This window comes from Dothidotthia symphoricarpi, assembly GCF_010015815.1.
Source record: "Dothidotthia symphoricarpi CBS 119687 unplaced genomic scaffold P153scaffold_9, whole genome shotgun sequence".
Taxonomy (NCBI): Eukaryota; Fungi; Ascomycota; class Dothideomycetes; order Pleosporales; family Dothidotthiaceae; genus Dothidotthia; species Dothidotthia symphoricarpi.
In genome coordinates this window covers 656311-682304 of record NW_022985016.1, presented here as the reverse complement: position 1 = coordinate 682304, position 25994 = coordinate 656311, and the positions used below count along the sequence as shown (strand labels likewise).

The window sequence follows — 25994 nt, the reverse complement described above, 5'->3', positions numbered from 1 at the left end:
GATTCACACCCAGTTGCTAAAGAGACCCGATAAGCGACGTCCAAGGCCATCATGAGCCTTTATGGTGATAGCCAGTAACAAGAAGAGACCTACAAGTTGCACACATGTCGAGTGTGGCGCGAGAGGACGGAAAAAGGAAACACAGGAAGTGTGGAGCAGGTTGAAATGCTCCACGGGTTCTACAATGAGAACAGTTTTAGTGCGTTGAGCCAGAGTATTGTTTTGTTGTAAAAAAACCTCAAGCAGACGCTCAAAAACGATAGCAGTAGCGCACAGGCTGTCGATGTTGCGATCTAAGCCAATGTGCGTGTCCTGCTGCCTAAGGATCCCGTGCCACTTGTGTCCTCCTCTTGATGTTCAACTCAGAAATGGCGAACCAATAGTCGCGCGTAGACTAGACGGCATGGCCGACGTGAATTGGCGAAAGTCCTGGCTGATGGCTCATCTAGAAGATTCCCCAGACGTCCTCTGCTGCATGGCAGAACTTGCTGCACGCAACACTGGCACTGAGATTGAACTGGCTGATGGCGATGCTGTCGTCCTTGATGCTGTCTGCAAAGTCGTCGCTTCCCTTGGCCATGGCTCCAACGAAGACTGCTATACTCTCGTCCTTGCCAAGGCCGGAGATATAGTCGCTCACGCGCACGACTTCTGAGTCGAAGCTGAGCGTGACCTTGCGGCAGTTGGGTGGGAGATGATCCGTGATGGGATTCTTGATCACCTCAATTAGTTTCTCCTGGGACGAGGTTGAGCGAATCTGGTGTCGGTGGAGCAGCTGCACCATGAGACCAGCGAATCGTTTGAAGGTTCGCGGAATGCGGACTGTCGGGCTGACGCGGATGAGGACGTTGTGCGCGGTCTGGATGTAGATCTGGAGTTTTCCCGCCTTGTTGATTGGCGAGTCGAGCAGGGTGAGCAGACACTATATCATCATGTTAGCTGAACGCTGACCCCATGACCGCCTCCTTGCACGCACCTGGTGGGTGATGTCGGGACGGGCCTCGCTGATATCGCGCCCCATCTTCCTCATCACTCCAATGTGGTCGTCGCTGTTGAGCAAGTTGTACTTGTCCTCTCTAGCGCCCGGTCCCCGGCCGCCACCGTGCGAGGCCTTGTATGTCTCGAGAGTGGCATTGCAGAGTACGACGATCATGCGCTGCGTGTCCTTGTCGTTATTGGCGATGGGCACATGTTGGTCGGCGATGAGTTTTGGCAACTCTGGTGGGGGCATCGACTGCGTCCCTGTGGATTGGACGGATGTGTCAGTCTACACCATCGTGTGTGGATGGGAGGGGGACGTGGTGCAACAAAGGACGAGGCTGGAGACTCACTGGCACGCTTCTTCTCGCGCTCGGGATGATCTCGGGACGGTGGGCGCTCTGGAGAGGCTTCAGGCTTGAGAGGTCCGGCCATGTTGAGAATAGATAAGTGTCGATCTGGACCACACAAAAAGTTACAGAGATGAAAGAGCTTCTTGTCTTGTAACTCACGACTGGACACAGAGGTTGGTGAGGGGTCCGGGATTCGCGGATAGATTGATTATTAAGTCCTATACGGTCCGATGTCAGTTGTAGGATCGATACACACCAGTTCACAAGAGCAATGGTTTATGATCTAGCCGAGCAGAAGAGATTTCAACAGTAACAGGTGGAAGTAAGCAAGTGTGCGCGCGATTGGAAGGACTTTTCTCGAGTCTGATCGTCAGCCAAGGCTCGGACTTGTGGAAGTTCTAGCCGACATCACGTGCTTTCCGGTTATCTCAGTCCTGCCTTAATTCCCAGGCCTTACTCTGTCTGTAGCGCCCTTAGCACACAGTACCTTAAATCCACCTCACCAGCACAGCACGGTTCGGCACGGCGTAATCATCTCCTCTCATCACGCCAGATAGTTGACAGTCTTCCGAAGTGTCTCACCATGGTTCTCCGCGTGGTCACACCTCAAACACTTGTTGTTTGTGAACGCGCCGCATCCACAGTATCTGGGACAGCGTGTTCACGGTACTTCAGCATGGCATGCTCCTTCCTTCTTTCCTAGTACAAACTATATCCTTTGCAGAACATATGTCTTCGTTCCATCGTCAAATTGACATTCTCACATATTTCGTGTTCTCACTCTGATTCTTTCTACAACTCTTGCGGCAGCCGGCTGTCATCTCCACACTTGATTTCAATCAGTTCGAGTTGTTGTCAATCTTTTACACTCGTATCATCCTTCTGCAAAACTTCACAACAAGCATCGCCCGACACTGAACATAATGGCCTGGGAGTTCCTCTCTCCGATTCTCACACCAGCCGCTCTCCGCTCCGTACAAGCAGATGCAAGTCCGTTGCTGACCTTACTTCTGGTCATCATCGGACTTTCACTCATGACCGGCCTCTGCTTTTACATCAGCTTCGTCACAGGGAAGGCGTATCCCAAGAAGAAAGATGCAAAGAAGGGTGGTCTGCTAGGGTTCTTGAAAAGTTAGCTTGGGCTGGAAAGGTCAGAAAACACGAGGAGAAGTTATATTTTGGCTGTGCGATAAAGAGCGTTGCGATCAATTTCCTATCAAATTTACGACCTCCTTGAAGAACATGCACACCGTTCCTCCACAACTTCTCATGCCATGTAATATCGTATCAACTTCCCCAAAAGAGATCAGATCCCTGAGGTCATGAAGCAGACAAGGAGCAATGTGGAAGGTCAGTAACATGCTCCATGCATGGTTTCACAAGACAGCTGTCTTTCTTTTCGTGGATGTCCAATTCTCTCAATCAATCCACACATTTATATTGATACTAGCCGATGCTTACTGTGGAACACTGGTTTCGTCTGATTTTGAACAAGGCAAAAGTCGAATCCTCCTGGTTTGATGTTGCATACTCGGGGTACCATCCGCCGTGATTGCTAACCAAAGGAGCAATGACGTATGGATCTACATTCATACATCAGTCTGCCAGGCGTACTTTGGGATCTCACCAATACAAGCTGATTATTCACTTACGACACAGCTTACTCAATCGCACGGAGTTGGAGCTCCTTGCGGGACTACGCCCTACACGTAACGCTTGATTGGCTTATCAAGGTTCGTTTAGAGTGGGAAGGTACCACATAAATTAACGCTCATGTCTACGTCAATGTTTCTACGAAGCTGTTCGCTTTCTAAATTGTAGAGGTAACTGTAAATCCAACATCTCGCACACACTACAGAATTCCACTCCCACACCTTTACACAATATGGCTTCTCAAACAAGCTCGACTCCTCGAAATCTAAAGGATAAGGTCGCCATAGTCACTGGCGCATCACGAGGCATCGGAGCGGGTTTAGTGTTAGAACTAGCGCGCAGAGGTGCAAAGGCAAGTCAATCGAGGCCATACTACTGGATACCAATAGCTCATGTATGATGCAGGTTACAATTGTCTTCACGTCAACCAAAAGCGAGAAGCTGGCCAAGGATGTTGCTTCGCAGGTCGCGACTCTAGACAACGGCAGTGAAACCACAATCGTGCAAGCAGATCTCAGCCAAACTGATGCACCCGCGAAAATTGTGGCGGCGACACGAGAAGCATTCGGTGACAAGATCGACATCCTGGTGAACAACGCTGGAGTTTTGTTCGCCAACCCCATCGAAGAGACAACGACAGAGGACTACGCCAAAACCTTCGACGTCAATGTTCGCGGGCCCTTTCTCATGACCGCGGCCGTAGTACCGCATCTGAGAGCACCGGGCAGAATCATCAATCTATCTTCAGTAGGCGCACATTTCGGGCCTCCCAAATACTCCCTATATGCAGCGTCTAAAGCGGCGATGGAAGGCATGACGAAAAGCCTGGCACATGAGCTCGGTGATGCACTACACACGGTCAACGCAGTAGCACCGGGTGCTGTCAAATCGGATATGTTGGATTTGCTTCCCAAGGAGGTCGTTGATATGCAGCTGAAGAGCACGGCCGTAGAGCATCGTGTAGGAACCAACGACGACATCGCCCAGATTGTGGCGTGGTTGGCAAGTGAGGAATCGAGATGGGTTTCTGGACAGACGATTTCTGCGTCTGGTGGGTTCCTGATGCTCTAAGTGGATCACCAGCCGTGTCGTCGACTTTGTCGGCGGTGGCTGGGAATAGGGAGTTTGATTATGAAGCTTAGGCGATAGATGTAACTAGAATGAATCCTACGTCGAGTCAGGCTGAATGTGCTCGAGAAGATCATGCGCTAAATCAGTACAGCTGTCACTCCAAGCCTCACCGACAGATCCTACAAGCATGAATCCTTCGGCATTTGCCTACAATTCAACTGCGCACTCCAGCGTGCAGGTCTGTGTGTTGGGTTGTAGTAGGAGATGGTAAGCGTAAGCATGCCGAAACACTCCGAGTCTTAGTGCCGTCTTCTCCGACAGCTGTCAAACACCCCTTCTGCCGTTTTACACGACGAAAGCAGACTACCAGAACGTTTTGAGTTTCAAGGCACTGCCTCTGCACTTGCATCGCCATAGCCCGGGCGTGTGCTGCCTCTCATTCGTCGATGCTATGTTGCGTGCGGCTCAGAACGCCGCACCTTGCCCTCGCGATACGCGCTGGACGACGACACATCCCAGCGTGTCGCAGCGTTGAACTGTGAACATGCCAGTGTCGTTCGACTCCTGCAATCGTTTCGATGCTTTTGTTAGGGTTTGCCGTCTTGCTAACGCGTCCCGGTTGCGTATTCTCGTACCACCTTTTCGCTGTGCCTTCACTCGCGTGCCTTTAGACATCTGTTTCCCTCTAAGTTTAGAGAGTTTTCTGTTTTCATGCCGGTGCTTCTTTAGCCGACTGATTGAATTGCATTTTCTTCTCTCGTTCTGCTGTGCGGGCACGTTTACTAGTAGGTTGACTTGGACGTTGTTAAAGGTTCTTGTCTAATCAGTATGCAGATATCTTGGGCATTCTTTGAATTCACCGTACAATTTATTCACTTCAGCAGGCTCTGAAGAACCACAGCACCTAATTGAGACCTTCTTCCACTACTACACTAAACCTACTTCTCACCATGAGCACTCTCACAGGCCGTGAGCGATCGAGATGGCCGCCACTCACCCGAATGCTTATGTCTGGCGAGTTGACAGACGAGAGATCGCGGCAGTTGACCCGAAGAGAGAGATTTGACGTGTGGATGGTCAACGAAGGCTACCGGAGGGCGTACGATGTCTGCTTCTGCACCAAGTGACAAAGCTGACGTAAACAGATTTGTCTCTGTGTTCTTGATACTACACGTCATGGTGTTCACGTTTGGCATGATGAACTATGGGCTGAAGGTGCGCTTCTATTAATCTCTTCAGCTTCAAAATCCTGACTTACAATCTTCAGGACAACTCGGCCGGAGCACGAGATAGATTTGGCCTGACATTTCCCATAGCTCGTTCGGCTGCCTTGGTCCTACACGTGGATGTGGCTTTCATTCTCTTCCCCGTCTGCAGAAACTTGATTTCCATGGCCCGTCTCACGCCTCTAGGAGACATCATTCCCTTTGACAAGAACATCACCTTCCACAAGCTTGTCGCTTGGTCCATCGTCTTCTTCACATGGGTCCACACAATCGCCCACTGGAACAATCTCGCCAGGTTCTCAGCGTCCAACAATCTGGGTTTCATGGGTTTCATCCTAGCCAACCTCGCCACGGGCCCTGGCTGGAGCGGGTACGTCATGTTGGTTGCACTGATGGCCATTGCGATTACGGCTGCAGAAGCGCCCCGACGTGCAAACTTTGAGCGCTTCTGGTACACGCACCACCTCTTCATCGTCTTCTTCATCTTCTGGTCCATCCACGGGGCTTTCTGCATGATCACGCCCGACTTTGCGCCGTTCTGCGATGGCATCGGCGTCTTCTGGGAATACTGGATGTACGGCGGATTCGTATACCTGGCCGAGCGTATCTCGCGTGAGATTCGAGGCCGACACAAAACATATGTCTCCAAGGTCATTCATCACCCCAGCAATGTTTGTGAGATCCAGATCAAAAAGGAGAACACTAAGACTCGGGCTGGTCAGGTAGGGATCATTCAATCCTCCGTCTATGAAATGCGTAGTGCTAACAGTCAAAAGTACATCTTCTTGTGCTGCCCAGAAGTGTCTATCTGGCAATATCATCCTTTCACACTCACCAGCGCACCCGAGGAGGACTACATCTCCGTGCACGTCCGCATGGTCGGCGACTTCACCAAAGCGCTCGGCAAAGCGCTAGGCTGCGATCTCGACAAGAAAGGCGGTAGTGGAGAAAAGGGCGACAAGGCAAGCGCCGAGGAAGTTGCGCTCCGCCAGATCCTCCCTCGAGTCTACATCGACGGGCCCTTTGGCTCCGCATCCGAAGACGTATTCAAGTTCGAAGTCGCCGTGCTGGTCGGCGCCGGAATCGGCGTCACACCGTTTGCCTCGATCCTGAAGAGCATCTGGTACCGCATGAACTACCCGCAGGGCCGCACGCGCCTGCGCAAAGTCTACTTCTTCTGGATCTGTCGTGATTTCGGCTCGTTTGAGTGGTTTAGGTCGTTGCTGCTGGCGATCGAGGCGCAGGATCTGGAGCAGCATATTGAGATACATACTGTGAGTTTCCTCTTCATTCTTTGTACAATAAGCGGGGGGCGGGTTTGGGCTAATATGCTATGTTGCAGTACCTCACAGCCAAGATTAAGACGGACGACGCGACAAATATCATGATCAACGATGCAAATAGCGAGCAAGACGCTATCACTGGCCTCCGCGCACCTACTAACTTCGGCCGCCCTAACTGGGATATGATCTTCAAGTGTATCCGCAAGATTCACTCGCCGGCCGAGGCGGGTGTGTTCTTCTGCGGGCCAAAGGGTCTGGGGTCTACGTTGCATGTCAAGTGCAATAAGTGGTCTGAGCCGGGGTTTAGTTTTGTGTGGGGGAAGGAGAACTTTTAATCGCGGGTTGGTGTGTGGGTTGTTGCTGCTATACATGATTCCCCGACGTCTGTCTTCCTTTTCAATCTTGCTTGGGGTGTGTTAGAAAGGTAACTGGATGAATGCCCTGCTTGCTTGCTGTTGTCGTCTTGCTGGTTGGGACGTTTGGCGTTTCACGATACCTCGACTTGGGAAGTGCGAGTATTATCACGAATGAAAATTGTGCTATGTCAAGTTGGAATTTGTTGTTTCCACCGTGTCTAGTCTATGTGAGTTCAACGACGTTCATCCATCTTGCAGTGACGATGCTACACTCAGGCAGGTCTTTCCAGCTCACTGTCCGTCTCCTGTCTGTTTCGCAGTAGTACTTTCTCTTCGACGTGCTGGCACTTCCTTCAACTTCTGTCCGTCTCTTGCCCAACTCGCACCTGCAGCCATATATATCTATTCATGTCGTCCGACACCCTCAACTGGCCAGTTACAACAACAACCACAAGCCACAACCACAACCACAATCTAAAAGCACCATAACCAACAGCCCAACCAAGCAGAGTGTGCCAACCCGTTGAACGATCCATGTATGTTCCCAACCAACGACTCCTCCAGCTTATACCCGCCCGGCTAACACACACACCAGCCTCCATCTCCACCACACAGCATGCTCTTCGAGGAAACCACGTCCTTCCCGTTCAGCCAGCACTCCGCAACCCCCGCCCCCAACACAACATCCGCATCAGCAACACCCACGACGCCCACCCACCCCGCCCTCCCCGACACACCACCCACGACGCTCACCCAAATCCCCACGCGCGCCACCCCTCAACACCGCACCGCCCTCCCACCCCCCGACCTCCCCCTAAACATGGTAGCCCCCCTCCCCTTCCCACTCCCCCCCAACTGCCTCCTGATCTCCACCTCCCCACCCCGCTACCACCACGGCCCAGGCGCACACATCATGTTCCACGCCATCGAGGCGCTGATGTACGTGTTAATCGGGGGCTGGATCGTAGCGCTGGTTACGCTCAAGACGCGGCAGATCACGCGGGGCGGGAGCGTGGATGCAAAGTATCGTGCGTATCGGGAGCGGCGGCTGCGGGAGGGGGAGGAGTTAAGGGGGGAGTTTGAGAGGAGGTTTAGGGGGGAGATGGAGGGGGAGGCTAGGGCTAGGGTGGAGGGGCGGGCGGAGGAGATGAGGGGGAGGAGGGGGTGAGTATGGGGGAGGAATGATGGGGGGAGATACGGGGTGGTAAGGGGATAGTGCAGTAGATGATATGACGTGTATTGTATTGTATGTCTCATTTCTTGGACGCCACCTCCTCCCACTGCACACCAACCCACTCCTCCACATACCCCACCTCGCCCTCGGAAACATCACTCGGCTTACAGTCCTTACCGCAAACCCCCATGACGATAACACCCCACTCCATCCCATCAAGCCCCATATCGTCAGCCTCGAGCTCCGTGATGGCATGCGGCGTGAGCTGTACCTCAAACACCCTCTCAGCACCGCAATTCACACACCGCGGCATCCCCGCGTCGCCCCTCGCGCCCGTCGTCGTAACCTTCCCATGCGAAGCCGACCCAGCGGCGTTATCCGAGTACGGCGCGAGCAGCCTGCCCACGGCATCCGAGTCGCTGTACAGCAGCGGTTTACCTCTATACTCGTAGCGCAGGACCTGTTCTGGGTTCTGGCCGACGCGGTCGGCGAACTTCTGGAACGTCTTGTCGTGCGAGCTCTCGAAGACTTCTTTGTCTTCCTTCCCGCCGCCGGTGCTGGTGCTGCCGTCGGTGTCGAGGTCGAGGCGCGCGTTCGAGGGGAGTTGTGGGGTTGAGGGCGTGTCGAGGGTTTCGTACTCGGCGTCGAGGTGGTAGTAGGGGTAGGGTGGGGGGAAGGCGGAGGGCGTTGGCCAGGGCTCGTGGGGGCGCGCGGGCTGGGGCGAGGCGGGGGGTGAGGAGATGCGCAGTTTCGAGGCGAAGGTTTCGGGGAGGGGGGAGTCTGGCTTGGGGAGTGGTTGGTCGTTCAGCGTGACTTGGACGGGGGCGGCGAAGGGGCTTGCGGCTGTCGAGGCGGGGGCGAAGGGGTTGGCGGGGGCGTTGCTGGAGGAGGAGAAGGGGTTCGCGAAGGGGTTCGCGGGTGCGGAGGGAGTCGAGGCGCTCTTCACGCCGAACAGCGACTCGCCCATCTTGGGCTGGGGCTGGGGCGTGTCTTGCTTGGGCTCATCCCTCTGCGCCTTCTTCTCCGGCTTGGAGCTCGCTTTGGCGACGCGCACGCCACGCACGCCCCTCACGCTGCCGTCCTTGCGGCGACATGTCTTACGGCGGCAGCTCCAGATGTACAGGCGACGGTCGTGGCTGGGGAAGTGGTCGGGCAGGTCGCCGTTGAGCTCGAGCAGCAGGCTGAGCAGGCCGTTGCACACTTTGCACTTTGCCAGGGCGCCCGAGGGGGCTGTCTTGCCGTCGATCCAGGACTGTGTCGCGGCGGTTAGCGTCGCGTGCTGAATGCGCCGTGGGGAACTGGACTGCGTACGGGCGCGCCTCCAAGATGCGACACGGCGTCTGCGGTGGCGTCTGGTGTCGCGTAGCCGAGCAGCACGTTGGTCTCGGTGTAGTCGTCGCCCTCGTCCGAGGACTCGCTGTCGTAGGGCGGCATGCTGGCGGGCTTCTCTCTGGTGCGAGGATTCGGTGATCTGGATGTTTGGCGGGGTCTCTTTTTCTCAAAAAATGTTGCGGCGGGGTCCAGTGGCGTCAATTCGTGGCGTCAATCCGTGGCGGTGCGCAGCCAAGACGCGCACATCCCACAAATTGGCGAGCCCTTCACCACGTCCATCCACCACCACGACACCATGGGCGCCCCCTTCGACTATGCCCCGGAGCGGCCGGAGCACATCCAGAACATCCTCGATGGCCTCGACCGCTACAACCCCGAGACGACGGGCGTCTTCCAGGACTATGTCATGCAGCAGTGCGAGAGCCAGACGTACGACTGCTACGCCAACCTGGCCCTGCTGAAGCTGTACGTGCTGCCCCCTCTGACCCCCGCCGACTGTTGCTGCTACATGATGATCCGTTCCACAACGTTTCCTATTACCCGAGGGATGGAGCATGAATCACTCCCCCGCTGAAGTCTATTATTAGCTCTATCTGAAAGCATTTCATCCCATCCACTTCACCACCATCTCCTCCAGTGTCCTGTGCTAACGGCGACGCGACAGCTACCAGTTCAACCCGCACCTCGCCCGCGACGAGACCATCACCAACGTCCTCGTCAAGGCCCTCACCTTCTTCCCTGGCCCAGACTTCTCCCTCGGCCTCTCTCTGCTCCCCAGCCACGTCCTAGCCCCCCTCTCCTCTGCAGCACACAACCCAGCCGCCGGCGACGCCCCATTAGCGGAAGCTGTGCAGAAGCTCAATGAGCTGCGCAACCTGCTCGAGGGCGCCGACTACTCTGCCTTCTGGGAAACCCTCAACTCGGACGACCTCTACGCCGACTTGATTGCCGATGTAGCTGGCTTCGAGGAGCTGATGCGCGTGCGCATTGCCGCCACCGCCAGCCAGGCCGTGCGCGAGGTCGACGAGAACATTCTGCAGTCCTGGTTGAACCTCTCGGGCAGCGAGTTTGAGCACTTCGTTGGGAGCGTGTGTGGCTGGAACGTCGAGGACGGCAAGATCAAGATTCCTCTCAACAAGGACAACGAGGCCAAGGGTACGGTTGTGAGGGAGAACGTCAACTTTGACCGTGAGTACTGCCGTGTGAAGCTGTCGTAATCAAGTGCTAATGTGTTTGTAGAATTCTCGAGGGTTATCAAGAGGGCGTATGAGCAGCCCGCATGAGCGACATGATAGACATGATAAGACGACTTGACGGTCGGCACAGCCCGTATGAGGCGAAGCAAAAAGGTGGCATCCGGCGTTTGACGGGGATATAGCATCGGCATGCAAATGAGACATGCCCAGCATCTTCGACAGCAATCAAACATGGACGAGCGTAGAGGCTCACGATATACCCAGCAGTACATTGCGATGACTGTGCTCAGGTGCCATTGGAGGATCGATGTAGGGAGGAAGACCTTGTTCCATACTCTCCCAGGCTTAAGTAGTCACGAATAACAGCCGACTCGAGTGATACAATCCAATCCGCACGACTTCATCGCCATCTCTCATGCACAAGGGACCAAGAAACAGCTAATACTTCCATTCACTAGATCGTTGAAACTCCCGCGAAAGCTAACCCCGCTTCAGCACCTTGTGCTCAACAAACCGCTCAATCTGGTCGAAGCGCTTAGTCGCTTGCGTGAACATGTTCTCGGTTGTATTCTGCATCGCTACTATCTCGTCCTGCCGTGACTGTGACTTCCAAGTCAACGAACTTGTACCTTCCAAACACGGTGTGCAGCGTCTCGCCCTGCCGGTACTGGATGCACACGCAGATCCCCGTCATCACGCGTGCGAGCTAGGTCACGGTGCTATACACAGCGCCCGCGGCTGCGGCGGCGTGGTAGCTGCTGATGGGCATGTCTGTGGGCGTGTAAACTTATGATGTGCGAGGAGGTAAGTGTGTAGCTGGGGTGGAATTCTTGTTTGGGGAGGAGGGTAGGATGTATATCAAGTGAGTGAGTGAGTGAGTGGGGAGTTTTTTATGCTAGATACAACGACAACGACGACGACGATAACCGCAAACATGACAAACCCACGCGTGATAGAAGCCAAACCCGACGTAACACGGACCGGCGTAAGCCCTCCTCCCTCCTCCCTCCAGGCACCCCATCCTGTCCTAACACACCCACTCCAGATCCGCGCCTCAATCTCCGTACTCAGTCTAACCTCCAACCTCCGAGCCTCCACCTCCCACCCCCCAACCCACGACTTCCAACACGCGCTCGACTCGGCCCTACAAATCCAAGGCCTCGCCCTCATCTCCACAGCAATCCACCAAACAACCCGCGCCCAAATGACCCTCTTCCACGCAATCTGCGCCCTGCACTTGCTCTCCCTGCTAGGCTTCGGGCTAACAGCGCGCGGGACCTACGGGCCCAAGGGGCGGGCGCGGCGGTACGTGCTGTGGGGCATCAAGAGCGTGTTCGTGGCATTCGTGGCGTATACCTGGAGTACTGCGCCGCGGTTTGGGAGCCGGCCGGTGTGCAATGCGGAGACGCGGGATGTGGTTCTTTTCGTCAGTGTTGGGGCCACGGATGGTGTGTTTCGGTATACGATTATGGGACTGATGGTTGTGGGGCTTGTTTCGGCGGCGTTTGGGATGGTGGTTTTCGGGATGGTGTCTGTGGTGTTTGGCGCGGTGGTGGGCGTGAGGCGGAGTACGGGGGTGGTGGGGAGGCGGGATGGGGAGATGGCGAAGGGGATTGTGGGGAGGATTCGCGTTAGGGATGGGCAGCTGCCGAAGAGAAGGAATAGGTCGCTGCGGAGGTGTTTGCCGAGTCAGCACCAACTGGGCGTTATGGTGCTGTGGATTATGATCAATGTGTACGGCGTGATGATGCTCGAGCTGACGATTGTCCGGAATGAGCTTGGGGCTGATGAGCGGTGGTGGACGTTCGGCCAGATTCTTGCCATCTTTCTTCTTCTCGGCGTGGTGGCGGAGATTTGTAATGTGCTTTTGGCGAGCGTTGATGCGAGGTTGGAGAAGAAGACGGCTGTGGTATCGACACTTGAGAACGCCGATGCGTCGAATTCCGCGGCACAAATGGAGGCTCCAGAAGATGTGGTTGAGGGCGAGGAGGTAGGGAGTGAGAATGAGCCACAGGGGGGTCGAAGGGTGTGACTTTCGACGTGAATGCTAGACTACCTCTTACGGATGATGATAAGATCAATACCAACATTGGCTTCACAACCCCCTAATTGCCTCACCGCCTGTCTTGAGTCCGCCGCAAAATGACCCAGGGCTGGTAAATAAATCGAAATCTATTCTCAAAAGCTCGACGGTATATGCGTAACCAAAATCAAGTTCCTACACCCAAACTCCAACCAAGATCGTGGTCCATCTCTATCCAACAAATGCAGTGCATGCAGCCTTATCCAAGCGAACGTCTTCTCATCCTGCATAACGGTGTCGTAATCAAGTATCCGCATATCCCTCAAAAGGCCCCGTTCTCTGTACCAGGCTGCAGTTGATATCTCTCCTCGTGCAGTCCCCTCAACGCCTCCTCGCCCTCCTTTGTGAGATCTGGTTTGCCCGCAGGCGTTACAGTGCCGGTGAAGAACCGCGGTTTCCACTCTTTATCCGCCGTCTTGCGTTCTGCAGCTTTCTGACGCTGTTTCTCTTCAATCTCCTGCTTAAGCGTTGTGGCAAGTCCAAATTGCTTGTTTACTATCGCACTTGTAACGCCTTCCCAGAACTTGAGGGATTCGTTGGAGAGTTGCTGGTCGAGTGGAGGTACAGATTTAGGGAGGGGGAAGAGCGGGTTGAGGTCGATGATAAGGTGCTTATCCTGCGACCGGTTAATTCGTTTCGCGTCAGAAGGACGGTAATGAGGTGCTTACGGATACTTTGCTGAAAGGCTTGCTACCAAGAGTGTAGTAGATTTTGTCCTGCCAGCAGCCTTCTATCCGCGCGAGTATGTCTTTGTCTGACACTTCCTTGATTTTCGTTATACCGTCATTTTTCGTATCGTATTTGAATATGACACCGTGAACCTTGTTCTGCGATCGGCCAAGCCAGCCCTCTTCCTGATACTCTAGAATGGCCTTCAGCCCGGTCTTGGGGCAAGTTATGTAGCAGGAGTCAGCGACGGAAACGCTGAGAGAACCTGTCATATATGTAAGTCTATTATCTGTGCGCAAACAAATGCAACCACTCACCTCTCAGGATGCCGCTTAAATAGGCGGCTGGATGTGTGAGCTGGTACTCCTCATTGTCCCGGTTTTTCAACGTGACAAATATGCCTAGGTTATGCAAGCCAGGCTGCACGCGCACGCTTGTACCCGTGAACTTTGCGCTCAACTGGTCGAAGCCCTTTGCGCTGACTCCCTTCTCAGGACAGTCGATGTAGAAGGCGGATACAGGAGGGTGGTGGGAGGTTTGCTCGGTGAGGTAGGAGACTGTGATGGGTTTGTTGTCGCCTGCGAGGCTGTTGGCGCTGCTCGAGGGCGCCGAGGTGGATGTCTTGAAGGTTGGGTGCGTCTCTTCGATTTTCCAGTTACACTGAAATGGTCAGCCTGCACCTAACATAGCCAGGACATATACATACCCTGAAGAATTCTCCGAGAGTCGAGTTGTAGGGCTTGCACGGCTTCCCCTTGACGTATTTCTGCCCCAGTGTTAGCGGTGCATATTCGCATCTCGTGGGCGCACCATACCAGGTCTTTGGTGAACCAGAAGCGCAAGCATCCCAGCATACGCCCCAGTTCATCGTCCGAATCACCGATACTACGCCAGTCAGCACCAGTCCCCAAATTTGATCTCGCGTCCAGGCAGTGCTAACCTAATGAAAGTGTCGGGTCGGTCTAGATAGTGCCAGTACTCTGCTAGCCGTCAGACGACATTCCGTCACAGCGCGTGTATCGCGTGGACACAACTCCACCCTCACATACCCAAATTTGGTCTGGGTTCCAGCAGCTGGGCCGGCAGGGAGAATCGAACGGCGGCGAGGTCGGAGACGCCAACAAACCTGCACAGAGCTCAGTGTGTGTATGCAGCAGCCACGCAGTGCAGTATTACCTCCTCAAAATGCTCAAGAAGGTCTTGAACTTGGAGCTATCGTCCGGGGGCTTCTCGACGGGCGCATTTGTCGGCGTTGCTGCTCTTGACGTGACTGACGTGGTAGCTGAGCCCGGGCGGGCATTGTCGGCGGCCAGCTCTGCCATGCTAGGTGCGTGGGTTGGATATTTAGAGAGGCCAAAAGTGTGAACTTCGTCGAGGCGTAGGGCGCTTCGGGTTGGAGTTCGAGTTGCTCGCTTGGCACTCTGACGTCGACCGAGCGCTCGCGGAGCCTTATCAACGGATACTCGGCGGGGTAGCGCGAGAGGTACCAGACAAACCACAGAGACTGATACAATAACCAATATACAACACACTTTAAGAGGCTGAAACTGTGAAACCCGTAGGTGGCCTCAAGTCAAAAATTCAGCCATGCACTTCTGCACGCGTCAATAACACCGACGTGCAGCAATCGACGAGTCCTGCAACATGCACCTCCGCGGTTCGTGTCGCCATGATTGGACCCCGTTTCACCGCCACGACCATCCCTACCACCCTTTCACGCTCTCCTCAACGCTTGGAGTCGGTACAAGATGGATTGATGTCATAGCATACCTGCTGCTCCATGCTGCTTCATACAAGAAACGCGACCCCTACCTGTGGCTAGAGTCATCTTCCTGGAATAGCTATCTACGTACAAGAATCCCGGATACAAAACCCCCGCCTCATACCCATTGTGATCGTCGCGCCACCTGCCAAAACGCCGTCCCACCTGAGATGCAAACGCTGAATCATGAGCCTGTCGTCTAAACTAGTCATCCCAATTCCGCCAAACACCAACTGTACATGCTTGAGGCGTATCCAGGTACATCTCCACGTCATACCACTCCTCCACGGGGCCACCAGGTCCTGACAATCTGTCAAGAACAAGCCAAAGATCACCTCCCAATCCGGGTTCTATATTCACACTCTCGGACCGAACCGTTGCCGAGTCGGCATATTCTCCACGCTCACTGGCAATCACGAATTTCCGCTCTGGGCCCCGTCCCAGTTCTACGCTAAGCCGTAATGGACTACGAGCGAGCATCCCCAGGTCCGCTGAGCGAGGGCTTGTTGCCTTTGAGAATCTGGCAATGATCGTGTATGAGGCTAAACGGTGAGGAACAAGTGGCGCAGCGATTTTGTGTATGTTGGGCCCAAAGCAAGCCGAGTTCAGCTTCATCGATAACAGCCCTGCTCCGTCGCGAGGAATCTGTTTCAACCCTATCTCATTGGTGCTGTCGATCCTGAGTGTATAATCGCCAGTTTGCCCAGCCTCAAACAGCGAGCAAATGATCGTATACAGGCCTGGCTGAAGATCCTTCATCTCCGCAAACGCACAGCCGCTGCGATGATCACCAGAGTCCACCATGACGTCGCGATTCTGAAGTCGAGACAGTCTCTTGCCGTGCCCGAGCGCAAGCTTGACATGTAGCGGGTGTTCGTGGTTCGTGCTGGTAAGTAAGATTGCAAGTGAACCGCGCTCGCGAACCTCGAGTGTATATTGCGGATTCTCGAAATATCTCGAGGAGCTAGTGCTTCCACCAGCTGATTGTCGTGTCCAAGCTCCCTTCTCAACCTTTTGCAACGGATACTTCTGCATGGCTGGTTCCAGTGTGATGGGCGAGTTCGAGAATGCCGACAAGGAGAAGGTATATGATGACGGAGGTAGATTGTCCTGGTCAATCACAACCGTGTGGGTTGAGTTTGCATCAATGTCCCACCGGAGGAGACACTGTGGAGTCGTCACATAATCGCTGGACTCTAGGTAGGTGTCTTTGATGTATAGGCGTTCGCCGTTTCCGTTACACACATACACGCTCATGTATCCTTTTGGTGACTCCCCCGACGAGTTCATTTGAGAATCAGCGCGAACGCTCCCATCGTTGAAAGCATCGGAAGCGTCTTTGGTATCTGCGGGTGCGTCCCGGAAATGACGGCTCAGTAAAAACCAAACGAGATCGGCGCGTTTTGAAGAAAACGCAAACTGTGGGTGATTGACAATGCACCCACCAAGTGACTGTTGAGTATTCACTGTCCACTCAAACTGGATGTCCTGTCGATATCGAAACAAGCCAGGGTTCCAGTTTAGGTACAGGCTCTCAAAGTGTTGTATGACCTGCTCAAGTCCGATCCAGAATGTGGCAGGATGCGGGCGATTTTGAGTCGGTACGCTGTCTCGATGATAGGTTTCCAGACTATTCTTGGAGTCCCCGCTACTTGTGGACGAACCGAGAACGGATACTGCAGCTGGACGTGGTCCACGCCACCCCTTGCCCTCCACCCATGGATTCTTGACGAGTAAAAGGCGGTCGTGATCTGTCTCTCTCATATCTAACACAACGTAACTGTGCTGGCCTTCAAGACCGAATTCACGCTCCTGCTTAGTGGACATCTTGCCGGTACCAGCAGTAACAAGGACGTCGCCGTAGAGAAAAGCCCTGTACATGCGGTCCCACAATTGGGTAGGGACCGTATCCGTCCTACGAAAAGTCAGCCTGCCGAATGCGTCGCAGAAACAGAATCACACCTACTCCTGTAAGAATATCTGCTCCGGTATCCAGCCTGTAAATGTCCATAAATCACTACACGAATTGCTGCCAGGAAAGTCGTAACCTCCACGGACCTTGAGGTACGCTTTCTCGAGTAGCACGGGCCATAGTAATGCCGGATTGCGACGATCAAACACATGGAGCAGCCGATGCGTGCTAGACACAGGCAACCTATCGTCAATCACGACTTTTCTCCAGCAGCCGTTGAAATTGAGTCGCACGATGTATTTCCCATTAGGCGAAGTTACAGGCTTTCCAAGCTGTTTGTCAAAAGGATATAGTTTGTTTGGAAGCATCTACTGCAGTCAGTATCGAAGCCACTGTATTTGAGATCACTGACCTGATCATGACCACGCTCCGCTCGAGCAGTTCCGGCGCATAGGCTCGCTACCACCGAGCAGTCTGCCGCTGCGTCCTGTACGAGGTCGATCGAGCGTGAGCTAGACATTAGTGGCCCTATCCCAACTCTGCCCTCTGGAAACATCGAAGGTGGCGGTATCGCATCCTGGGCACGCATCCAGCCCTGAAAGTACTGCTGCTGGTACGGTGACAGACTGAGTTCTCGTGTGTCGCTGCTGCTATTAGAAAGAGACATCTTGCGTCTTGTAAATAACTTACGTATACAGTTTAACTCCTTCTTGTAGCGCGAACTCATTTGGTGACGGGTTCTTGTCCCAAGGCGGACACTTGAAGCCATTGACCACTGATGCCTTCAGCAGGATGATATCCTCCTTCTTAGAACGTTTGCGGGACGAGATGGGCTCTGCCAGCTTACGAACATGAGAGTATGAAGTAGTCGAAGGAGGTTTAGGTGCTGCTTGCTCGTCAAATCGGCCCTGTCTCAAGCCAGATGCTGTAGCTGCTAGTGATGGGAGTGCTTCGGGTGATGTAATAGGCGGTGTTCTAGTGATAAATGTATGCTCGCCCGTAATCTGGGTTCCAGTTTGGTCACGGATGTTAGCAGGCGGACTCGATATGCCATTGTACGAAGAGGGTGACTGTTGGTGGGAGAGATCGGTGAGCAACGCAGACCCGTCAGGGGTATCGTTCTTTGGCTGTTTTGATGCATTGGCGCGTTCGCGTTGAGCAAGGAAGGCCGAAGATGCTGATGATTTACCCGACACTTCAAAAACGTGTTCTACGGGCAAAGTAGTTGAAGAGAGACCGCGATAGGAGGAGTTTGACTGGGAAGTCGCGTCTTCAGAGGTAACGGCAGACTGAGCTGTATTTGCAACGTTCACTGCCCATTGACCAATTTGCTCGTGCTTAGTTTTCTCAGGTTGCCGCTTGGTTAATGGAGTCCACTCTTTCGCATTTTTGATGCGATCTGCAACATCCATAATGACAGCGCATTGCGCCTTTAGCTGTTTCTTCTCCTCTACACTTGAGGACAGCTTGAGCGCCTTCATGAGATTTTCAGCGACACCAATCGCAGACGTGAGCGCCTCATCCTTGGTCGTGGCAGTCTGTAACTGCGAGCGATAGTTCTGTCAATCGTGTAAGTGGAGAGTAAGGAAAGCTAAAAACGTGATTGGATCCTGAGCTGCGATGCCAGTGTCACGTACACTTGCCGCAGCTTTGCACGCTTCAAATTGGGCCGCTGTATCCATGGTGAGTGGTGCCGAGCGAGCGCTACGGAGTGAAGAGCTGATCAAGATGGCTGATGTGTAGCAGCATTACATATTGCGTGCCATAGTGAGGCAGACGTTGTGGTCGAGGCTAGGGCACAGCTTGTGTTTGGTACGAGGCGATCGATAAGATCACGTGCGTCAAGCTGCTTCGCGACTACCTCGGACGGTTGTCCAGCTACCCATGACAGCTACGACGGGACGCAACTCGAGTCTTCTGATCCCAACAGACCAGTTCATTCATCCCACACAAGATGCAGGACGGCGAGAGAGATGGCAGTCAAATCGCATGGGCGGGCAGACGTCATAGGCTACTGCAGGCATGGCTTCTGAACAACCTCGGCCTCGGTTGTGGTTGATTGCGCTATCGGGAGCGAACGACTGTCCAGCATCAGTCCAGGAGCCGTTTTCTCCTCCCTCAGACTGCCGTGTGTCTCGTAGCGTCTGATAGTTTAAACATCCTATTCGTCCTGACCATGAAATAGTACGCTGCACAGCCCTAACTGATAATAACATACACTCCCGCCGGCTACAGAAGCTATTGGCATCATTCCCACTCCGCCTTCAAGTCGAACAACCGTATAATGGCTGGACACTCCAAGGTTGACGCGTTGCCTCCATGGGGTAACGCTGTTGCAGGCGCTGCTGGTGCTGTTATCGCGAACACGCTTGTGTACCCTCTAGACTTGTAAGCTGTCGTTGCGACGCCATCTGTGCTGGACGCATAGGATCCGAGCTAATCGCCGAGCAGGATCAAGACGCGACTCCAAGTCCAAATCAAGCGCACCCAAACCTCAAACGACGCGAACCCCGCTGACGGCGAGCATTACGATGGCGCACTAGATGCGTTACAGAAAGTAGTAGCAAATGAGGGTATCGCGGGACTCTACACTGGCATGTTCGGCTCACTGCTTGGTGTCGCATCTACCAATTTTGCCTACTTTTACTGGTATACTGTTGTTCGCAGTTTGTATGTGGCCAACCGTAGTATCACAGGGTCTCCTAGCACGGCGGCCGAACTGTCGTTGGGAGCCGTAGCTGGAGCGCTCGCCCAGCTCTTCACGATTCCTGTGGCTGTCGTGACCACGCGACAACAGACCATGGCAAAGGCGGATCGCAAAGGCATGATGGCTACAGCCATGGACGTTGTCAACAGCGAGGATGGGTGGACAGGTCTCTGGCGAGGTCTGAGAGCAAGTCTGGTGCTTGTCATCAACCCGTCCATCACGTACGGCGCTTACCAGCGATTGCGAGAGTCGCTGTACCCTGGTCAAAAGACACTAAAGCCTGCCCAAGCGTTCCGTATGTTACTTCATGTCATAGTTTGAGAACCATGTTGCTAACTCAGTCAGTCCTTGGATCGCTGTCGAAGACACTTGCCACAATCGCTACACAGCCACTTATCGTCGCCAAAGTCGGCCTTCAATCGAAGCCACCACCAGTGAGGAATGGCGTGCCATTCAAATCCTTCACAGAAGTCATGCAATACATCATCCAACACGAAGGCCCATGGGGACTCTTCAAGGGCATCGGACCCCAGATCTTGAAGGGATTGCTTGTGCAAGGGTTCCTCATGATGACCAAGGAGAGGTACGTCCAGCTTCTTCGCTGTCTATAAGCTTTTACTGACTTCTCACGCAGAATTGAGCTCTCCTTCATCCTCCTATTCAGATACTTCCGCCAGATCCGTGCCGACAAGCTGCAGAAACTGGCAAACATCGCCGCAGGGCAGGCCGGCAAAGCCGCCCCGATTCTTGTTAAGTAAAAGAGCAGTCACAAGATGAACACATGTGTTGTGGCCAGCCCAGGCCAGTCCGTGAGGGGTAGTGGGCCTACTACCACCAAACAGGAGCGGCGTCGTTCAATTCTTTGGAACACGATGTAGAGCGTACCGTACATGAATCACTGAGTTTCGCTAAACGTGCGATTCAGAAAACCATTTTGAAGGAAAGGTTGGGAATTTGCACTGCCCTGCGTCGGCGTTCAGGCAGTATCTAGGTAAACTTGTGTTTTGATTTCCGAATATCAACGCGATCGCTTCGCGCAGTCTTGCTCTTTGTCTTCAATCTAGTACAAGTGAGTGAAATACCTGTGGTTCATTGTTGTAATCAGACATCAATCGACGCGCTTTGATTCGATCACCTTCACAACCCAATCCCGTTTCCATAATGCTCATTCACATTCAAGATACACTATGTCCCACCTTCACGTCCTCTCCTTCCATATATATCCTCAAGCCCCAAGCTCTCACACTCGTTACTCAGGCCCTCAACCCCATCACTCAACTACTCTCCCAACAATCCCCCAAAGACACCGAATATGTGCTACCTCCGCCTAACCCGCTACTCCTGCAACCCCACTCACACGTCTCCCCTCCACCCTGCCGGCTACCAGCGCCCCAGCCCGGCAGAAGATGCTAAACAAGCAAACCTTGACACGGAATGGCCGACGCACAACGACACGACTGTCGAGGGATGTCAGGACGCGTGCCATCGTGGTGCGAGGTGTTCGGGGAAGTTGGAAGAGTTGGATGAGACTTTGTATCGGGATGTAGAGAGGAAGTGCGAGGCGTGCAGTGGAACGAACTAAAATGGGGACATTCGGAGAACATGTCGAGACGAAGCATGGTGTTTCATAGAATACGGGAATCCTGGTACGCCATTATGCCTCTATGAAAATGGAAATTTGGAGATGATGTAGTGCCACCGTGTGAGCAAAGTGTGAAGGTGTAAATCGTCCAGCCAGAAGTCGTGATACACGCCCCACCAGCAGCAAACGCTTCGTTAATGCTTGACTGACAGATAGTTATTGAGTTATTCTTCGGCTTCCTCGTTCGCAGTGTGCTGTGAAGTGGTCATTGCCAAAGTAAATAGCTGCAGGAAGCGTCCAAAAGCCGTCGTGAACGTCTGGTATTCTACGAGTTAAGGACGGCATAGAGCTAGTGTACGGAGGTCAACTTCATGCAAGGTCTAGGAAGACATCTGAAGACGACAAAGACACTGCAAGTTTCCCACGACGTATTTGTAACAATTGTCATTCATTACATTCCAAAGCAAGAGAGTGTCTGTGTCAGGACGCGCTCAAATAAGAACTGATGTTTTCCATCAGGGAGAACGTGTAGTCCACAGACGCTAGGTCCAAATATATGAGCTCTTCCTTCTGTTTAGAAAGAATGCTGCCTATTTAAGAGAGTTCAGAACGCTGGCCGCGGGATTTGTGGGACTCTCGGTCTATGTTGTCCACATATGACGTTCATGTGATGAAGCCAGTATATGTCCTCGGCCAAAAATCGGCTTGGGCCCATGTGGGGTAAGAGGTATTCGAGTCAAATCGGAGCAATTGGAAAGCAAAGAGGTGTGCGAGTGACTTAGAGCGGTGGAATTTATAATAAGAATTGATGGTTGTATGTCGAGAAAATGTTAACAGAAAGAAAAGAAGTTGCCCCAAAACTCAGCAACAAACGCCAGTCTGCTATGCATCCCACCCATTCCCAATGTATATCGGCTTAACAAAAGAAATTGGCTGTCAAAGCCTATGGTGTTATCGGAAAATATGCAATGCTCAGTCGGCAAGCAAAAAAGAAAACTCCCAGACGCCGTATTCAATGCGAACTTCTCCCTCTCCAACTAAACAGCACACTTCTGCCGGTCTGGCTCGCGCTCTTGGCGCCTCTCCATGATTCGCGCAGGTGCCGAGGCTTTGTGTTCGGCGACATGCTCGACCTCCTCCACAGCAGCAGCCCTTTGGTTCAGCAAACTCAAATACGTCTGCCACCCAATAGCGATAACGCCGCCAAAGATGCTTCGGTATTGTGTGGGTATGTATGTGAAGCTGAAGGCTGTGACAGCGGGCCAGAGTTTGCAGCTGTTGATCCAACTCGTAGGGACGGTGTTTTTGATGCGCTCGATGATCTCGGGGAGGGTTGCGCCAACCAGGAGGGTCTGCATGCCGAAGAAGTACGAGTTGAAGAGTGGGGTGAAGAAGACTTGGTTGACCAGGACCTATTATCATCAGCATGCGCTCTCGAACAGAGATGAGGAGAACTTACCTTTGTCGTCAAAGACAATATCTTCGAGGAATAGTTGAAGTTATTTCCCAGCCAAAGGAACCACTTGTAACTTGGGATACTCGAGATACCCCCTATTATAAGAGCGCGTCCAGTGCGATGCCAGTCGCGATTGTCGCTCCATTCCTGCATCCAGCCCCTTTCCTCGACCTCTTCGTCTGCTTGCGCAACCACCTCCTCCTTAGGTGACGACGTAAGACTCTGCGCGACCAAGTCGCCCACAAAGTATATCACCAACGATGAGATGAACTGCGTCCGGTAGGGGCTCCTCTGCTGCACGCGCCCATAGGCACGGAAAGGTCCATAGATAGGTTCGAGCCACAACCAGCTAGGTCCAGGAATCGTCTTAGTCGAGTCCGGCGCTTTGTGGCCCACAGGGGGATGCGACGCGTGGTGTCGACGGACAACATGTGAAGGAGAGGCTGGGAAGCGTGCGCCAGTATGGGTATTCGAGTTTCGAGAAAGTGTGTTCGCAGTGCGCCGTGAACTCACGCGGGCCCAGGCGCAAGAGGTGCGTATCATGACGGCGGTTTATGAGCTCTCATCAATCCTGAGTGCGGAGAAAGGGTGGGGAAGAGAAGAAGAAGAAATAGAAGAACAAGTGAAATGTTGAGATGGTGACTATCATCTGTCGCGGACTAGATCCCGAGTTTCGGCTTCGGAACGTCAAATGAAAGTGAATCAGGGTCCAGGGGGCGAGCACGAGCCGGCTCATATTTAACCTACCAGGAAAAGCTTGCCATCTTTGAACAACGCAACGCTGGGTTGTTGTCAAAACTTGTGGAGTTTACCGATTCCAGGCAAAGGGCCCACGTTGCTATGTATGCAGTATTTGTTGTTGTGATCTTATTGCTTTGTTGAGGACTTACTAGCACGGCTATTTCGACTAACATTGCGCCACGCACGCTGTCTGCGAGCACGCTATGCCACGTGTTTTGGATCCGATGACGTTGGTCACGTGTGGAGCACACACCTATCCACATGTTCTCAATAGTCAGCTGAAAGCATCAGGATGTAGTTGAGACCGCGGAGGTATGACCGTGTGAGTATCCACGCGGTTCCAAAAGAAAAGAACGCATATTGAAACTCTCTACCTTTCTGGGGTAGGTGTGAGCAGTGCTGAGAGGATTGGAGCAAAAGAATAACGTCGAGAGAATCCAGCACCAGCTTTTTTCTTTATATCTACCAATAATAGCGGAATTCAACCCTTTTCGGTGTTTCGTATGGTCGCTCCAGAGCAGGTATGTTTTGATGCCCCCGACGATTTTGCGTGATTTGGTTGGGGTTCTTTTCTTAACCCGGGTTCATTGTTCCTCGTAAGCGCTCTTCGCGACAGCGACGGCTGATATCGAACAGTAAAAGATGAAATCACTTGCAAACATGCACAAAAGTAAAAGGGGGATGCAAAAGTAAACAATGAAGCAATGACTTTTTGTCTAGACTCCATTTGTCGTAATACATGCTATGTACAAGAGAATCGAAATAGCAACTATGAAAGCCGCTGGCGCTTGTCGCGGGCAAGCCCACTAAGCAGTAAACACTATATGCTCTAAATATGCGAAAAGAAAAGAAGACCTGCAACACTAGATCATACAACACATGATCCTTTGAGCACAAAGTGTCTCAGCACATCAGTCATTCCTGACAGATACTTACTGGATGCACTGGGAGTAGTAAGGGTTGCTGACCTTGCAGGTCCAGCCGGAGGGGCAGGCTGTGGCTCCAGTGAAGCCCTGTCCACCGCACTGTCCGTACTTCTGGGCGGTCGCACCACCGGCGGCGGCGGTAGCAGTAGGCTTAGCGATAGTTGCGAGTGTGGTCTTGGTGACAACGGCGACGGGCTTAGCGGTGGTGACAGGCTTAGCAGTGGTGACGGGCTTAGCGGTTGTGGCAGGAGCCTGGGTCGCGGCCGGGGCCTTGGTGGTGACGGGAGCAGGGGCGGCACCGCTGCTGGCACCGTTCCAGACGGCAGGGCCGGGCAGAGGGTAGCTGGTGAAGCCGTTGTAGATATCGAAGTGGATACCAGCGTCAGTGTCCTTGTACGCTCCTGGGAAGCTGACACCAGCGGGCAGGGCAGCAGTGCCGCTGCCGGTCACCTTGAGGTGAATGCATTCCATGTAAAGCTGAGCACCACCGATGCGGTCACCCTCGTGAAGAGCGATGAGCTCAGGGCGGAGGACGTAGTCACCGGGGACAAGGTTGGGGATCTTGACCTTGTGCTGGCCAGGAGTTCCAGTGTAGGCTCCGGTCTGGAGCTTGGAGATAGCCCACTCGCTGCCATCATAGCCGTCCTGCGAGATCTTGGTCCAGGACATGGACGAGCCAGCCTTGGAGATGTAGTTGAGGATGGGGCCCTTGTGGGATGGGTCAATGATGTCGTCGGAAGCCGAGTTGGAGTCGTGGTGCCACTGGACAATGACCTCATCACCACCAGCAACAGTCACTGATCGCGTAGCCTTGATGTTTGCGACATTGCACTGGACATCCTGGGAGGAGACATCCTTGACGGGGTTGTTGTTGGGAGGAGAGTCGATGTATCCACCCTGGGTGTTTCCAACACCTTGGTCCTTGCCGTTAACGAGAACGTTCCAGACGGTGGTGTGCGCGGCGGCGAACTGAGCACCACCAGCGACTGCCAGAGCGAGAACGGTAGAGGCCTTCATTTTGAATTCGAAATTGAGCAAGTGTTTGACTGTAAAGAGTGATATATGTGAAGAACGACAAAAATGAAGATGTAGAAGGCAAAGGTCAGTAAATGAGTGACTGAAAAATGAATGTGAGCTTCAAGCGTGCCCTTTTCACAATGGGTGACTTGGGAGTTTTATACCCTCTTCATGCAGGTACCAGATGCCTCCCATCTCGCTTGGTGATTGCCTGTATGCACGGCGTCCCGACTGAAGCAACGCCTGGGCTTGTGGCGGTCAGAGAAGAGCGCCGCCTATCTCATTTTGAGAGCGGCCACCGCCGCGAAGAGGCTAGAGGCGCCGTTGAGCGGCTGTTCCCCGTTGTAACGAGGTTGGCGTGATCTCAAAGAGTGGAGCTTGAGTCGTGACCAGATCCCAGATACTGATTCGGGGAACAAGAACATGAATACACGCCCCTGTTTACGATCTGTTCGAGAATGAATCCCGTCCAACGGCGATTCAGAACGCGTGATGTCCGACCAGGGCAACCATCGTC

The 25994-nt window shown here is 53.5% G+C and overlaps 12 protein-coding genes across 12 annotated transcripts; 6 read left to right on the top strand and 6 right to left on the bottom strand.

Moving 5' to 3' along the window:
- Nucleotides 1-43: 43 nt before the first annotated feature.
- P153DRAFT_227127 (nucleolar essential protein 1) lies at nt 44-1411 on the bottom strand. The gene is made up of 2 exons (XM_033662665.1): nt 977-1411; nt 44-922 (listed from the first exon to the last, which is right to left on the bottom strand). Exons 1-2 carry the CDS (start codon nt 1229-1231, stop codon nt 446-448), a joined length of 732 nt encoding a protein of 243 aa, XP_033524306.1. The 5' UTR covers nt 1232-1411; the 3' UTR covers nt 44-445.
- Nucleotides 1412-1814: 403 nt separating this feature from the next.
- P153DRAFT_422674 (NAD(P)-binding protein) lies at nt 1815-4131 on the top strand. Its single transcript, XM_033672379.1, has 3 exons — nt 1815-2462; nt 3155-3336; nt 3390-4131. The coding sequence occupies exons 1-3, from the start codon at nt 2255-2257 to the stop codon at nt 4053-4055; spliced, it is 1056 nt and encodes a 351-aa protein (XP_033524305.1). The 5' UTR covers nt 1815-2254; the 3' UTR covers nt 4056-4131.
- An 874-nt stretch (nt 4132-5005) lies between these two features.
- P153DRAFT_375534 (uncharacterized protein) lies at nt 5006-6899 on the top strand (the record flags this gene model as incomplete). The annotated part of the gene is made up of 5 exons (XM_033669595.1): nt 5006-5154; nt 5201-5270; nt 5323-6003; nt 6058-6555; nt 6624-6899. The coding sequence occupies 5 exons, from the start codon at nt 5006-5008 to the stop codon at nt 6897-6899; spliced, it is 1674 nt and encodes a 557-aa protein (XP_033524304.1).
- Nucleotides 6900-7536: 637 nt separating this feature from the next.
- On the top strand, nt 7537-8088 carry P153DRAFT_385149 (uncharacterized protein; the record flags this gene model as incomplete). The annotated part of the gene is made up of 1 exon (XM_033670403.1): nt 7537-8088. One exon carries the CDS (start codon nt 7537-7539, stop codon nt 8086-8088), a length of 552 nt encoding a protein of 183 aa, XP_033524303.1.
- P153DRAFT_315322 (uncharacterized protein) lies at nt 8082-9578 on the bottom strand. The gene is made up of 2 exons (XM_033664946.1): nt 9406-9578; nt 8082-9346 (listed from the first exon to the last, which is right to left on the bottom strand). Exons 1-2 carry the CDS (start codon nt 9526-9528, stop codon nt 8174-8176), a joined length of 1296 nt encoding a protein of 431 aa, XP_033524302.1. The 5' UTR covers nt 9529-9578; the 3' UTR covers nt 8082-8173.
- Nucleotides 9579-9716: 138 nt separating this feature from the next.
- On the top strand, nt 9717-10998 carry P153DRAFT_366408 (ARM repeat-containing protein). The gene is made up of 3 exons (XM_033668052.1): nt 9717-9891; nt 10091-10614; nt 10666-10998. Exons 1-3 carry the CDS (start codon nt 9722-9724, stop codon nt 10707-10709), a joined length of 738 nt encoding a protein of 245 aa, XP_033524301.1. The 5' UTR covers nt 9717-9721; the 3' UTR covers nt 10710-10998.
- Nucleotides 10999-11550: 552 nt separating this feature from the next.
- Nucleotides 11551-12516, top strand: P153DRAFT_251926 (uncharacterized protein; the record flags this gene model as incomplete). The annotated part of the gene is made up of 3 exons (XM_033662717.1): nt 11551-11607; nt 11668-12171; nt 12277-12516. Coding segments are annotated over 3 exons (801 nt in total), but the record flags the coding sequence as incomplete, so codon positions are not given.
- Nucleotides 12517-12967: 451 nt separating this feature from the next.
- On the bottom strand, nt 12968-14696 carry P153DRAFT_385145 (uncharacterized protein; the record flags this gene model as incomplete). Its single annotated transcript, XM_033670402.1, has 8 exons — nt 12968-13321; nt 13374-13639; nt 13692-14034; nt 14081-14140; nt 14190-14259; nt 14315-14354; nt 14424-14500; nt 14551-14696. 8 exons carry the CDS (start codon nt 14694-14696, stop codon nt 12968-12970), a joined length of 1356 nt encoding a protein of 451 aa, XP_033524299.1.
- A 413-nt stretch (nt 14697-15109) lies between these two features.
- On the bottom strand, nt 15110-18808 carry P153DRAFT_339203 (cysteine proteinase). The gene is made up of 5 exons (XM_033665817.1): nt 18686-18808; nt 17739-18607; nt 17461-17692; nt 17103-17416; nt 15110-17051 (listed from the first exon to the last, which is right to left on the bottom strand). Exons 1-5 carry the CDS (start codon nt 18728-18730, stop codon nt 15341-15343), a joined length of 3171 nt encoding a protein of 1056 aa, XP_033524298.1. The 5' UTR covers nt 18731-18808; the 3' UTR covers nt 15110-15340.
- A 524-nt stretch (nt 18809-19332) lies between these two features.
- P153DRAFT_289895 (peroxisomal membrane protein-like protein Pmp47) lies at nt 19333-20513 on the top strand (the record flags this gene model as incomplete). Its single annotated transcript, XM_033663681.1, has 4 exons — nt 19333-19436; nt 19500-20050; nt 20101-20338; nt 20390-20513. 4 exons carry the CDS (start codon nt 19333-19335, stop codon nt 20511-20513), a joined length of 1017 nt encoding a protein of 338 aa, XP_033524297.1.
- A 1720-nt stretch (nt 20514-22233) lies between these two features.
- On the bottom strand, nt 22234-23722 carry P153DRAFT_366406 (uncharacterized protein). The gene is made up of 2 exons (XM_033668051.1): nt 22797-23722; nt 22234-22749 (listed from the first exon to the last, which is right to left on the bottom strand). The coding sequence occupies exons 1-2, from the start codon at nt 23334-23336 to the stop codon at nt 22375-22377; spliced, it is 915 nt and encodes a 304-aa protein (XP_033524296.1). The 5' UTR covers nt 23337-23722; the 3' UTR covers nt 22234-22374.
- A 744-nt stretch (nt 23723-24466) lies between these two features.
- P153DRAFT_375526 (carbohydrate-binding module family 1 protein) lies at nt 24467-25477 on the bottom strand (the record flags this gene model as incomplete). Its single annotated transcript, XM_033669594.1, has 1 exon — nt 24467-25477. One exon carries the CDS (start codon nt 25475-25477, stop codon nt 24467-24469), a length of 1011 nt encoding a protein of 336 aa, XP_033524295.1.
- Between the last annotated feature and the right edge of the window lie 517 nt (nt 25478-25994).

What these genes read in the sequence shown, in the direction of transcription:
- P153DRAFT_227127 (XM_033662665.1), bottom strand. Translation starts at nt 1,231, where the DNA reads ATGCCCCCACCAGAGTTGCCAAAACTCATCGCCGACCAACATGTGCCC. An exon ending in GTCCCGACATCACCCACCAG is followed by an intron (nt 923 to 976) that starts GTGCGTGCAAGG and finishes ATGATGATATAG; the next exon opens with TGTCTGCTCACCCTGCTCGA.
- P153DRAFT_422674 (XM_033672379.1), top strand. Translation starts at nt 2,255, where the DNA reads ATGGCCTGGGAGTTCCTCTCTCCGATTCTCACACCAGCCGCTCTCCGC. An exon ending in TCTGCTAGGGTTCTTGAAAA is followed by an intron (nt 2,463 to 3,154) that starts GTTAGCTTGGGC and finishes TAAATTGTAGAG; the next exon opens with GTAACTGTAAATCCAACATC. An exon ending in TAGCGCGCAGAGGTGCAAAG is followed by an intron (nt 3,337 to 3,389) that starts GCAAGTCAATCG and finishes TGTATGATGCAG; the next exon opens with GTTACAATTGTCTTCACGTC.
- P153DRAFT_315322 (XM_033664946.1), bottom strand. Translation starts at nt 9,528, where the DNA reads ATGCCGCCCTACGACAGCGAGTCCTCGGACGAGGGCGACGACTACACC. An exon ending in CGCATCTTGGAGGCGCGCCC is followed by an intron (nt 9,347 to 9,405) that starts GTACGCAGTCCA and finishes GCCGCGACACAG; the next exon opens with TCCTGGATCGACGGCAAGAC.
- P153DRAFT_366408 (XM_033668052.1), top strand. Translation starts at nt 9,722, where the DNA reads ATGGGCGCCCCCTTCGACTATGCCCCGGAGCGGCCGGAGCACATCCAG. An exon ending in AACCTGGCCCTGCTGAAGCT is followed by an intron (nt 9,892 to 10,090) that starts GTACGTGCTGCC and finishes GCGACGCGACAG; the next exon opens with CTACCAGTTCAACCCGCACC. An exon ending in GGAGAACGTCAACTTTGACC is followed by an intron (nt 10,615 to 10,665) that starts GTGAGTACTGCC and finishes ATGTGTTTGTAG; the next exon opens with AATTCTCGAGGGTTATCAAG.
- P153DRAFT_339203 (XM_033665817.1), bottom strand. Translation starts at nt 18,730, where the DNA reads ATGGATACAGCGGCCCAATTTGAAGCGTGCAAAGCTGCGGCAAGT. An exon ending in GAAGGAGTTAAACTGTATAC is followed by an intron (nt 17,693 to 17,738) that starts GTAAGTTATTTA and finishes TAATAGCAGCAG; the next exon opens with CGACACACGAGAACTCAGTC. An exon ending in CGGAGCGTGGTCATGATCAG is followed by an intron (nt 17,417 to 17,460) that starts GTCAGTGATCTC and finishes TGACTGCAGTAG; the next exon opens with ATGCTTCCAAACAAACTATA.
- P153DRAFT_366406 (XM_033668051.1), bottom strand. Translation starts at nt 23,336, where the DNA reads ATGATACGCACCTCTTGCGCCTGGGCCCGCGTGAGTTCACGGCGCACT. An exon ending in TATTGTCTTTGACGACAAAG is followed by an intron (nt 22,750 to 22,796) that starts GTAAGTTCTCCT and finishes TGATGATAATAG; the next exon opens with GTCCTGGTCAACCAAGTCTT.